Raw genomic sequence first — 13481 nt, 5'->3', positions numbered from 1 at the left:
AAGCAGGTTCCGCATCCAGCTCACTCCCGCGGAGTGTGGACGGCGTCCCCTCGAGCTTTTTCCAGTTTCCGTTACCTGGGCTGCACCCAGTGATCTAGAGCTTTGTGTCCTGCAGACGCAGCAAAGGCTGCCAAACCGCCGCCAACAGAAAGACACCGCAAAGATGATTTTTTTAAACATTTAAAAAAAAAATTTTATTCATTTATTTTTGGTTGCATTGGGTCTTTGTTGCTGCGCGTGGGCTTTCTCTAGTTGTGTTCTCTAGTTGCGGCGAGCAGGGGCTACTCTTTGTTGCGGTGTGCGGGCTTCTCATTGCGATGGCTTCTCTTGTTGTGGAGTACGGTCTCTAGGCGCATGGGCTTCAGTAGTTGTGGCTCGTGGGCTCTAGAGCGCAGGCTTAGTAGTCGTGGTGCACGGGCTTAGTTGCTCCACGGCATGTGGGATCTTCCCGGACCAGGGCTCGAACCCCTGTCCCCTGCATTAGCAGGAGGATTCTTAACCTCTGTGCCACCAGGGAAGCCTGAGGCATAAAGATTTAAGCTGGTCTTTCACTTGCAGTGTCCCTCAGTTTGAAAGGCACCATCACCCTTTAATGGAGGTTGAATTGCAAGCCTGGTGTAAGCACTGTTAGATTATTGTAAAGCCTGTTCTGTAGTTTCTGGTGGTTGACATTCTTTCTAGAGTTTATTTTCCCTTAACCCTGTCTAGAGCCGACTCATTGAAAGATCTTGTTCCATGCCCACCTATCACAAATTCTTTGTTACTTTGAGCCCTCAGTACCTGTCCCCGAGCACAATGCAGTTGCTGAGACAGGACCTCCAGTTACCATGGCTGCAGTACTCTTAAACCTCTCCCAAAATAAAATCCAGGGTCCATGTCAGTACAACATTAAATATAAATGCATTATGAATTCAGAAAATTCTGCTGCCGTTTTTTGAGTACCTACTTTGTGCTAGACATATAGGGGCTTTGCAAATCTTTCTTTCTTTTTTTTTTTGCTATGCTGCACAGCTTGTGAGATCTTAGTTCCCTGACCAGGAATCGAACCGACAGTCCCTGCAGCGGAAGCGCGGTCTTAACCTCTGGACCGCTACAGAAGTCCTGCAGATCTTTTCCTTTTAGCATCTGAGATAGGGGCCATTAATCCTCATTTGATGAGTTACAAAAGAGAATCCGAAGATGTAGCTCATAGACTAACGTGTGGTAGTGGTTAAGGATCTGGAGCTGCAGGGCCTAGATTCAAATCCTGGCTCAGCCCCTTTCTATATGGGTGTCCTAGGGTGTCCCTCACTTTTCCCTGTTCCTCTCTGTTTTATCTTTACAACGAGGATTAATAATAGTACTTGTCTTTGTGGTGGTTGTAAGGATTTCATGACTTAACATTTGTAGAATTAGTTATTATTACTATTATCAGTGTTTCTTATGTAGGTCTTGTTCTGCTCTCCTTTTGTAAGGTTGGTTCACATCTTTATCATTTTAGTAGCTGAGTAACATTCTTTATTTAATTTATTAGGCATCTGTTGAGTATCAGTCATTCCTTTCCCTAATGGAGCTTAAAGTGTAGACCTACTACATTAGGTTTTATTTAAATATTCTCTTACTATTATTATTTTTAATATTTTTATTTATTTTTTGGTTGCTTTGGGTCTTCATTGCTGCGCGCGGGCTTTCTCTAGTTGCGGCGAGCGGGGGCTACTCTTCATTGTAGTGTGTGGGCTTCTCATTGCCGTAGCTACTGTTGTGTGGAGCACGGGCTCTAGGCATGCGGGCTTCAGTAGTTGTGGCTCGTGGGCTCTAGAGCGCAGGCTCAGTAGTTGTGGTGCACGGGCTTAGTTGCTCTGCAGCACGTGGGATCTTCCCGGACCAGGGATTGAACCTGTGTCTCCTGCTTTGGCAGGCGGATTCTTAACCAATGTGCCACCAGGGAAGTCCTTCTCTTATTATTAAACATGTAAGTTATATTTAGCTTCCCCAGCATCGTATGTAAAGAGCTATTGTTTTTTTCTCGTTTTCACAAATGATTTATTTTTATCCTGGATTGTATCCTTCTGATTGAAATTACTGACTCCAAGTGTAGAAGCAGTTTTACAGCTTGTTCCTTTCTTCCAGATTGAGGTATAAAAAGATGGCCATGGTCAGGGCCTCAGGCAGTGAGTCAAGTGTTCCAGTTTTCTCACAGCTGGGCCATTCTTAGGTGTTGTCCTTTCTGAAAGATTAAATATTTCTGCTTGCTATATAATGGTGTAATAATTCTGTCACAGCATTTGAAAAGCATCCAATTGCTTCATCTTCCTGTATTCAAACTATGTTTATGTTTAAAGGCATGAGTATAAGTATAGCATGGACTTTGGTAAGGGAAAGAGGAAGGGCCTTCAAGAAACGGTTTGTCTACCTCTTGGAAAATCCTGTTACCTGGGGTAAGAGATATGTCTCCTGCCTTGGAGGACCTTGAAAGCAGTTAGCCCCTCTGAACCTCAGTTTCCTTTCTGTACGATGGGAATATCACATTTAGTCCTAACTACATCATTTGGCAGTTGTGTAGGTCCAGAAAATAGTGTAAGGATGAAAGCCTTTTACATATTTAAATAATCTATTTTTTAAAAATATGAAGAAATATAAAGAAGTAATTCAAAATTAAAATTTTACCAACTAGATAATCCCTGCTGACAATTAAAGTAAAATCAAAGAAGTACATTATTTTTTTAATGTATTTTTAAAATTAATTAATTAATTAATTAATTAATTTATGGCTGTATTGGGTCTCCATTGCTGCGCGTGGGCTTTCTCTAGTTGCGGTGACCGGGCTTCTCATTGTGGTGGCTTCTTTTTGTTGTGGAGCACAGGCCGTAGGCGTGTGGGCTTCAGTAGTTGTGGCGTGTGGACTCTAGAGCACAGGCTCAGTAGTTGTGGTGCACGGGCTTAGTTTCTCTGTGGCATGTGAGATCTTCCCGGACCAGGGCTCGAACCCGTGTCCCTCGCATTGGCAGGCAGATTCTTAACCACTGAGCCACCAGGGAAGCCCCAGAAGTACATTCTTATGGTTAAAAAATTCTAACAACACAGAAGGGTAAAAAATGAGAAGTCAAATTTTCATGCTCTATTCCTTTCATTAAGGGAACTACTTAAAACAGTTATTTTCTTCCTTCCAAGAAATAATTTTATGCATATACTATAATAGATCTGTCTGTTTGCATTAAAGAGATAATACCAGACACAGGCCTCTACACCATGCTTGTTTTATTTGACAATGTATCTTGTAGATGGCTCCATATCAGCATCTACAGATTGCCATTTTTAAAAAATTTAATTAATTAATTAATTAATTAATTTTTGTCTGCATTGGGTCTTCGTTGCTGTGCGCAGGCTTTCTCTAGTTGCGGCGAGCAGGGGCTAGTCTTTCACTGCAGTGCGCAGGCTTCTTATTGCGGTGGCTTCTCTTGTTGCGGAGCACGGGCTCTAGGCACACGGGTTTCGGTAGTTGTGGCTCACGGGCTCTAAGAGCGCAGGCTCAGTAGTTGTGGCGCATGGGCCTAGTTGCTCTGTGGCATGTGGGATCTTCCCGGGCCAGGGATCGAACCCATGACCCCTGCACTGGCAGGCGGATTCTTAACCACTGCACCACCAGAGAAGCCCAGCCAGTTTTCCTTTTAATAGATGTACAACATTCCATTGTATAGATGGCCATAATTCATTTAACTAGCCCTCTGTTTTGATGGACATTTTAGCTGCAGAAATTACAAAACTATATTGTTCATCCTTACAGGTAATTTGGCAGACTTTGGGGGATGTATCTGTCGGATAAGTTACTGGCAATGGGGACTGCTGGGCTGCAGGTATTTGCATTTTGTAGATAGCGCCAAGTTGCCTCTAGAAAAGATTTTCCAATTTATGCTTCTACCAACAGTGTATAAGCATCTTTTTTCCCTCATCCCTGAAGACACTGGGTATTTTACCTTGAAATTTTTAGTCTGAGAATTGAAAAATTGTTATTTTGATTTGCATTTCCTTTAATTTAGGGTGAGGTTATGTGGATTATATAATATCGCATGCTTATTAGACCTTTACATTTTTCCCCGCCCCCCCCCCAACCTCCCCCTTCCCTGGGAACCTGCCAGTTCTTACACTTTGCCCATTTTTTTTTTTTTTAAATAAATTTATTTATTCATTTTTGGCTGTGTTGGGTCTTCGTTGCTGCACGCGGGCTTTCTCTAGTTGCGGCGAGCGGGGACTGCTCTTTGTAGTGGTGTGCGGGCTTCTCATTGCGGTGGCTTCCCTTGTTGCGGAGCACAGGCTCTAGGCGCGCAGGCTTCAGTAGTTGTAGCACGCGGGCTCAGTAGTTGTGGCTCGCGGGCTCTAGAGCACAGGCTCAGTAGTTGTGGTACACAGGCTCAGTTCCTCCATGGCATGTGGGATATTCCTGGACCAGGGATCGAACCCGTGTCCCCTGCATTGGCAGGTGGATTCTTAACCACAGCGCCACCAGGGAAGCCCATATGCTTTGCGCGTAAGTGAGTTGTTTAACTTTTTTCGTTCTTGGTTTGTATGCACTCTTTGTTAAAAAAGGAAGTTAGCCCTTTGGTCATATGTGTTGCAGTTATTTTCTCCCAGTTTGTTGTTTGTGAAAGTGCCCTTTAAACTGTTTTACACAGTGTACATTTAAAGTTTTCATTGTCATTGATGCAGGGGCATTGACTGCCTATACTGTATTTAAGGAAATAAACTGGGCTCTCTGTCTCCTGTGTAGCAGTGAGCTCACATTGTAGGAAAACTTGTTTAAAAAAAAATTTTTTTTTTGCCATGCTTCGTGGCTTGCGGAATCTTAGTTCCCTACAGGGATCGAACCCGTGCCCCATGCAGTGGAAGCGTGGAGTCCTAACCACTGGACCACCAGGGAATTCCCTGTAGGGAAATTTGAATGTAAAGGAGTAGTTTGAAGTCCTGCCAAGGTCTTTAAGTGGAATCATTTGTGAATACAGATTGCATCAGATTTTTTCTCATAGTTTTTCTGGATGTCCATACTAAACATATTTCCTTTTCCTATTCTGGAAGCTAGAGCTTTTTGGTAGAAAAAAACAGGCCCTGAAGAATGGGTAAGTTAAAAGCTACAGAATCTTAGCTCTCTTGCCTCTTGAGAAAAATTTGTGTTTAAAACTAAATGTGAAGCAACGAAGACCCAATGCAGCCATAAATAAATAAATAAATAAATAAATAAAATAAATTAAAAAAAATTTTTAAAAACCCCTAAATGTTAGAAGTAAAAACGTACTTCGTATGTAATCTTTTAAATTCCTGCTTCTGTCTTGAACTCTTTTTTATTTAGTAGATTTGTCAAATTAAATTGAGACTTTGCGGTGATTGTCCCTCACCTTGCCCTTTGTTAGAGCTCCTTCCTCTCTTCTCAGATTTGTGTTCGTCTTCCTGGGTGGACTGGAGCTGCGACTGAGTTGGATTTCTGATTCCTGATTTCCAGCACAGTGCCTTACTGACAGTGCTCACTAATGGTTTGTTGAATGAATTAATGTGAAATTTAAAAACAAACTCTGCCATCCCCAGAGGAGTGGAGGGAAGATTTGGGCATGGGTCATAAAAGCCAGATTAGTCTTGTTCTGTGTGATAACAGATAGTGAAGCTTCAAATAAGTGGCTCAGGGACTTCCCTGGTGGCACAGTGGTTAAGAATCCGCCTGCCAATGCAGGGGACACGGGTTCGATCCCTGATCCGGGAAGATCCCACATGCCGTGGAGCAACTAAGCCTGTGCACCACAGCTACTGAGCCTGCGCTCTGGAGCCAGCATGCCACAACTACTGAGCCTGCGTCCCGAAACTACTGAAGCCCGTGTGCCTAACATGCTCTGCAACAAGCGAAGCCATCGCAATGAGAAGAGTAGAACCCGCGCACCGCAACGAAGAGTAGCCCCCTGCTCGCCGCACAACGCAACCATAAATAAATAAATAAATAAAACAAATAAGTGGGTCAGAGTTACAGTGAAACAGGTTTCAGTTCATGATAAGGAAAACCTTCGACAATTCAGCCTCAAGAGGAATTGGTTTTCTTGAGCCATTAAGAATAATTTGCTCATTTTCATTCACTGCCTTGTTCCCACACTCCTGTATTTAATGGAAGGCATCCTAGGGAAGTTGTGTGGTAAAAGAATTCAGAAATCAAGCAGACCTGGGCTTTTGTTCTGGGGCTGGTCACTTAGCACCTGAACCTTAGCCCAATTACTTTAAACCTAATTTCTTCATTTGTGATAACAGAATTATTAGTAGCTACAAACTATGTAGTCCTTACTTTGTACCAGTGTTCCTTAAATGGATTATCTCATTTAGTTTTCACACCCACTGCCTGGAGATAGGTACTATTATCACCATCCCTATTTTAGGGAGGGGAAACAAATTCAGAGGGATTAAGTAATTTACCCAGATTCATTCAGCTAATAAAGGGTGGGGCTGAGGATTAAAGGCCAAGCATTTAATCCTATTACATTACACTATATTACATGACATCTATAAAAGGGAGCTGTCTCCCTGCATGAAGTCTGATAAATACTAGCTGCTCTGGTGAGTTTTCTTTTTAATAAAAAAAAAATTATTTATTTATTTATTTATTTTTGGCTGCATTGGGTCTTCGTTGCTTCACGCAGGCTTTTCTCTAGGTTGCGGTGAGCAGGGGCTACTCTTCATTGCAGTGCGTGGGCTTCTCATTGCGGTGGCTTCTCTTGTTGTGGAGCACGGGCTCTAGGTGCATGGGCTTCAGTAGTTGTGGCACGGGGGCTCAGTAGTTGTGGTGCATGGGCTTAGTTGCTCCGCAGCACGTGGGATCTTCCCGGACCAGGGCTCTAACCCGTGTCCCCTGCATTGGCAGGCGGGTTCCTAACCACTGCGCCACTAGGGAAGCCCTACTCTGGTGAGTTTTCAGTGCCACTCTGTCTTTATTCTTGTCTGGCTTCACCTTTTCATATAATCTGAGAGGCGAAACTATTGGTATACATGAAGTCAAAAATAAAAAGATAATTTGAGGTGGTGTTTCTCGTAAGTCAAAGTGAAGACTCTTCTACTGATTGGATTTACCTATGTCAGCTATCATATCTCATTTTCCTGGAGAGTGTGAAGACGTATAGCCAGTCAAGCCTCTGACTCTCCCTTTGCTAGGGTCCATATAATCCAAATACTCTTACTTGACGTAGCTTTTCAGTTTATTAGGTTTCAGATTCCTTAGTTACAACTGTCAACCATTCCTTTCTTGGTCTGATTTGCTTTGTGCGTTCTCCAATATCAGCCCTTCAGAATGAGTTGTTTAATGTAATGGATAGCTCATCCTTTACATTACATATATTTTTTCTTATGGAAAATTTCCATTATGAAAAACAATAAATTTAGGAAACTGTTTAAGAGGAAAAGATCACTTACAACCTTTTTTTTTCTAACTGTCTTTTTTTTTTTAAGTGCACATGAATTTTTATTTGAGCTCAAAGGGGTGTAATTTTACATCCTGCTTTTTCATGTAATATATTGCAAGAAAGTGTGATGGTATTACACATTAGATATGAGAACCCACTTTTTTTTTTTTTTCCATTTTTAATTTTTTTGGCCACACTGCACGGCTTGCAGGATCTTCGTTTGAACCCAGACCCAGGGCAGTGAAAGAAAGCTCTGAGTCCTAACAACTGGATGGCCAGGGAATTCCCATGAGGTCCCACTTTTGTGATTATTCCTCATTCATCCATTGCAAAGTTTGCCCTCCTGGTATGAGGCAGATACTGCCCTGGCAGTGCAGGCTGTCGGGTTCCAAAGTTCAGTGGGAGAGAATTTACTCAGGGATAGCCTTGCTCTATGGAGGTCGCCTGCTCAAGTGCCCCGAGAACTCAGAGTGGCTACATCTCCATCAGAACCACCACTAGCCCCTAAAAATAAATTTTGCTCATATAGAAAATGACCATCAATTCCAGTACCAAAAGGCTCGATAAAGAATTGGGAAAATATATCAATAAATTGTCAGAATGTACTCAAGAATGGGTAGAAATATAAATAAATCAAAAAATATATAAATAGATCAAAGAATGAATAAATAGATCTTTCTTGTCCAGCCTTCCAAAAGTAGGGCCAGAAATCAGCATTCAGCTTTTGTTCGCTTCCTTTGTAGCACTTAAAATTCATAGCAGTTACAGCTTGCAGTTAAGTCATTTGTCTGTTTACTGGCTACATTTTTGTTTTCCCCCAGTAGACTGGAGGCTTCATGAGGCCAGGAACTGCGTCTCTTTTGGTCTTGACGATTGTTTTCCTAAATGATCTCTCAGCAGGTATTTGTTGCATACTTCAGCAAATGATTAAATTTAGTTCTGAGAGTGATTTTTTTTTGGTGTTCTGAGAGGTGCCCCTTATAGGTGAATTCTTGGTAAGCAGTGTTGAGGGAGGGTCTCTTTACAGTTCCAGAGACTACAGGATGCTGCATAATAGAGAAGGAGGAACCAGTGGAGGACACACCTGTGTTAGGATGAGGGCAGGAGTAAAGGAGGACGCTGACAGGGTTTCCTGGAGCTTTGTGTTTTGAATAATGCCTGTTTGTCTTTTCTGTGTAGTGAGTGTTACTCCACTCTGGGCAGACTTTGCCTAAGTTTCATAAATATTTAATTGGCTTTTTCAGGAGAATAAAGGCAGCCCCCGTTGATGACTGAAAATGACAAAGCATCCACCTAACAGACGAGGAATCAGCTTTGAAGTGGGAGCCCAGTTGGAAGCCCGGGACCGATTAAAAAACTGGTACTTTTACATTTTTCTGTTAATTAAATCCCTTCAGTAAAGGACTTTTGCCAGCACTGATAAAGAGGGGTAGCCTGGGCTTTTCTGTAGTGTTTTCCTGCTCCCTGACTCTTGGAAGGTGGAAGGAGACTTAAGTCTAGAGCTGTCCTTTGTCTTTGGTGCCGGGATCCCTGTGTTAAGGGGACCATCCTGTTATATTTGTTTCCCTTCTCTGCCTGTTCATCTGAAGGAGTTATGGGAAGAAGAAGCAGGAGTGGCTGCAGGGAAGGGAAGATTAATAGTGGCAGCTTTCTTGCTCTTGGCTGCCTGTCTGAAAGATCAGGGATGGAAGAATGAAGAAAAGGGGTTAGATTGGAACAGCTTGTGTGTTGTGAACAACTCCTCCTGTTTTCTGGGTGTATTGTTGTACAGTTGAAACTCAGTCATCATATTTTAGGGATGATTAGATTCAGAGGCTGAGAGGTTGTAGTCCCGACTTTGTCATTGACTTGTGACCTCTGGCTGGTAATTAACCACTTTGAGCATCCGCTTCCTCTATAAATGTGAGTACTAGTAATATTGACCTCATAGACTTTTTTCTGAGAATCAAATAATAGGATATGTTGGAAAAGACCTTATAAACTGTAAAATGATGGTTGTTGTTGAGGATATCCTAGAATTTAGTCATTAGTTAATGCTTAAGGTGAAAGTGGGAGTTTCAGAACTCAAACCTTTCTGTGAATTTTCATAAGGAAGAGTATAGTGCTCTTGAAGGTTATCTCAAAATAGGCTGACCAGCTCCTGGGGTGTAGGAAGAGAAGATGGGAAGGGAAGCAGGGGAAATGCCTGGGGTAGAAAGTGTCTCTGCTGCCTTTTGGGGCTGGGAGATTTGATATAAAAATTAGAGACACTTTGAACACCTAGTTGTTTTTAGGCTGTTTGTATTTCTATAATTATTTCCCTTTTTTGGTTTCCCTCAGTATTTTTTTAAGGCAGCTTAATCAAGAGAAAGAATTCTTTTTAAATTTGGGGGAAAAAAATAAAATATAGAAAAAGTTTAAAAGTACAGCTAACTATAAAATAATCTGTGTACTTATCACTCAGAATTACTGAATATTAACACTTTTATTTTACTTATATTTTAAAAAATAAAGGACATAAAACATTTCTGGTATAATGGAAGTACCTTTTATACCCTTCCCAATTCAGTTCCCCTCCTGCATTCCTTAGAGGCAGCAAGCGTCCTTTAGTTAGTTCTGTCCTTTCTGTCCATGTTTTACATTTTTACTATATGTATCCATAAATAATACTAGTTAGCATCACTTTGGGTATTTTAAAAAAATTCCTATAAGTGTTCTCATTGTTCCTCTCCTGTATTTCATGTTTTTGTGATTTACCCATAGTGATATGACATATTCATCCTGATTTCTTATTTATTTATTTATTTTTGGCTGCATTGGGTCTTCATTGCTGCATGCGGGCTTTCTCTAGTTGTGGAGAGGCTACTCTTCATTGCAGTGCGTGGGCTTCTCATTGCAGTGGCTTCTCTTGTTGTGGAGCATGGGCTCTAGGCGTTTGGGCTCAGTAGTTGTGGCTCGCAGGCTCTAGAGTGCAGGCTCAGTAGTTGTGGCGCCTGGGCTTAGTTGCTCCGCGGCATGTGGGATCTTCCCGGACCAGGGCTCAAACCTGTGTCCCCTGAATTGGCAGGTGGATTCTTAACCACTGCACCACCAGGGAGGTCCTGTGTGCAAGTTTCTATGTGGACATAACTTTTCAACTCATTTGGGTAAATACTAAAGAGTGTGATTACTGGATCATATGGTAAGAGTATGTTTAATTCTGCAAGAAACTACCAAATTGTCTTTCAAAGTGGCTGTACCATTTGGCATTTCTGCCACCTAGGAATGAGAGTTCCTGTTGTTCCACATCCTTGCCAGTATTTGGTATTGTCAGTGTTTTGGGTTTTGACCATTAAAATAGGTATATAGTGGTATCTCATTGCTATTTGAATTTGTGATTCTCTATTGAAATATGTCAAATATATTTTCATATACTTATTTGCCATCTGTATATTTCTTTGGTGAGGTGTCTGTTAAGGTCTTTCGTCCATCTTTTAATTGGTTGGTTGTTGCTTTTCTTTTTTTGTTGGTTGTATTCTTATTGTTGAGTTTTAAGAGTTCTTCGTATATTTTGGATAACAGTTCTTTATCAGATGTTTCTTTTGTAAGTATATGGGATTTAAGGCCATGAGACTGGATGAGCTTTCTAGGGCTGCACTGTCCAGAAAAGTAGCCACTAGCCACAAGTAGCTATTTACATAAAATTAATTCAGTTCCTTAGTCACCCTAGGCACATATCCAGCGCTCAGTGGATAGTGGCTCCCGTATTGGAGAATGAAGACATAGAAAATTTCCACTGAGAAGGTTCCATTGGACAGTGCTGATTTAGGGAGTCAATATAGATAAAAAGGAGGATTGACCCCTGGTGCCTTCCAGTGTCTAGATTTTAGCAGATGAAGAGGAACCAGCAAAAGAAACTGGGAAGGAGAGACCGTTGAGGCAGGAGGAAATCCATGGAGGTGTCTAGAGCAGCGATCCCCAACCTTTTTGGCACCAGGGACTGGTTTCGCGGAAGACAATTTTTCCACAGACCCGGGTGGGGGAGGGGGCAATGGTTCAGGTGGTAATGGGAGCAATGGGGAGCGGCAGATAAAGCTTCGCTCACCAGTCCGCCACTCACCTCCTGCTGTGCAGCCCGGTTCCTAATAGGCTGTGGATGGTAACGGGGTTGGGGAGGGGTGGGGGGGACATGACCCCTGCTCTAGAGGACAAGTGGAAAAGGTGTTTCAAGAAGCAGGGAGTAATCACTTCAATCTTGTGCTGCTGGTAGGTCACATAAAATGAGGATTGAGTGACTGTTGACTTGGTTACATCAAGGTTGTGGATGACCTTGACAAGAATTGTTTTAATGGAGCAGTGGGGACCAAAACCCTAATTGGCATGGGTTCAAGGAAAACAGGAGAGAAGGAACTGTGGTGTGATGCAAAGTGGGAGGAATTGGCCATTGATAGGAGCAGATAGTTCATTTATTATGAGGGGAAGAGGGAAACTGTATATAGGTAGAGATGAAGGTTTACTTGTAGAGTTGGTGATGGGAGCATGTGTTTTTTTGTATTTTTAAATTGAGGTATAATTTACAAACAGTAAAATCCACTCTTTTCAGCGTACAGTTCCATGAAGTTTGCCAGACTCATACAGTCATTCATGCATGCACCACCATAATCAAAATGTAGCATTTTTATCACCCCACAAAATTGACTTGTGTTCCTTTGTAGTCAACCTCTCCTGCAGCCTCCAGCCCTTGTCACCTATTGATACGTCCTCTGTCCATATAGTTTTGCCTTTTCCAGAATGTCGTATAAATGGAGTCATACAATATGTAGCCTTTTAAGTTTGGCTTCTTTCACTTACAATGCATTTGAGATTCATCCATATTTTTGTATGAATCAGTAGTTCCTTTTATTGCTGAGTAGAATTAAATCGTATGGATGTATAGTTTATCTATTTACCTGTTTGAAGAAATGAATTGTTTCCAGTTTTTGGTGAATATGAATGAACATGAATACAGGTTTTGTGAGAAAGTAAGTTTTCATTTCTCTTGGATAAATATCAAGGTGTGATTGCTGGGTCATATGTTAAGTGTGTGTTTGACTTGATGAGAAACTGCTGAACTGTTTTCCAGTGTGGCCATTCCATTTTGCATTTCCACCAGCAATGTATGAGAGTCCCAGTTGCTCTGTATCTTTGCCAGCCCTTAGGGATTCTTTTCTTTCCCTCTTTTTTAGTTTTTATTTTTAAAATTGAGATATAATTTACATACCATTCACTCTTTCAAAGCATACAAATCAGTGGTTTTTAGTATATTCACAAAGTTGTACAACCATCACCACTCTCTGATTCCAGAACATTTTCGTCACCCCAAAAAGAAACCTCATATCTATTAGCAATCACTTCCCTTAGTTCTCTCCAGCCCTAGGCAACCACTAATATACTTTTTGTCTCTGTAGATTTGCCTATTCTGGGCATTTCATAGAAACCAAATCAAATAATACGTGTTCCTTTGTGACTAGCTTCTTTCGCTTAACATGGTATTTTGAACATTCATTTGTGTTATAGCATGTATCAACATTCTTTATCATGGATGAATAATATTCCATTATATGGATATACCATATTTTGTTTATCCATTCATCATTTGATAAATATTTGTATCATTTTCACTTTTTGGATATTGTGAATAATGCTGTTATGAGCATTTGTGTATGAGTTTTAGTGTGGACCTATGTTTTCATATCTCTTGGATATCTACCTAAGAGTGAAATTGATGGGTCATATGGTAATTAGCCTGTTTAAGCTTATGAGGAACTGCAAACTGTTTTCCACAGCAGCTGTACCATTTTACATTCCCACCAGCAGTGGGAATTCTTTTTTGATTGTTTTTATTTTTTAAGTGAAATAAGTAAAATCTTCAGCTGAGATCTTGGTCTTGGGTTTGAGGAAAGAAGATAAGGTATGCAATACCATTTAGGAGAGTGAAGAGGGATAGGATGTGAGAAATGTGGTAGGATCGCTGGTGCCATCAAGTGCCATTAAGGTCCACTGGAAGTTGGTGGTCATGAAGTTTTTCCAATAAGCTTCAATAAGCTTTTTACTTTAGAATAGTTTTAGATTTACAGAAAAATT

At 41.3% G+C, this 13481-nt stretch overlaps 1 protein-coding gene across 10 annotated transcripts in view; it reads left to right on the top strand.

The window, feature by feature from the left end:
* Window positions 1-13481, top strand: part of PHF20 (PHD finger protein 20) — a 137483-nt gene that overhangs the window by 14069 nt on the left and 109933 nt on the right. For 5 of the 10 annotated variants that reach the window (XM_068525235.1, XM_068525227.1, XM_068525229.1 and 2 more), the window contains 2 exons: window positions 5403-5501; window positions 8645-8760. In XM_068525235.1, the coding sequence (XP_068381336.1) occupies window positions 8678-8760 (83 nt within the window). In that variant the 5' untranslated portion in view covers window positions 5403-5501; window positions 8645-8677. Of the gene's footprint in view, window positions 1-5067; window positions 5091-5402; window positions 5502-8644; window positions 8761-13481 lie in introns of those variants that run through there. The other 5 variants (XM_068525228.1, XM_068525232.1, XM_068525233.1 and 2 more) reach the window with 3 other exon arrangements.

This window comes from Eschrichtius robustus, chromosome 16 (genome assembly GCF_028021215.1).
Source record: "Eschrichtius robustus isolate mEscRob2 chromosome 16, mEscRob2.pri, whole genome shotgun sequence".
NCBI classification, from domain to species: Eukaryota; Metazoa; Chordata; class Mammalia; order Artiodactyla; family Eschrichtiidae; genus Eschrichtius; species Eschrichtius robustus.
The sequence above is the reverse complement of the archived record's forward strand: the minus strand, read 5'-3'. Positions and strand labels throughout refer to the sequence as shown.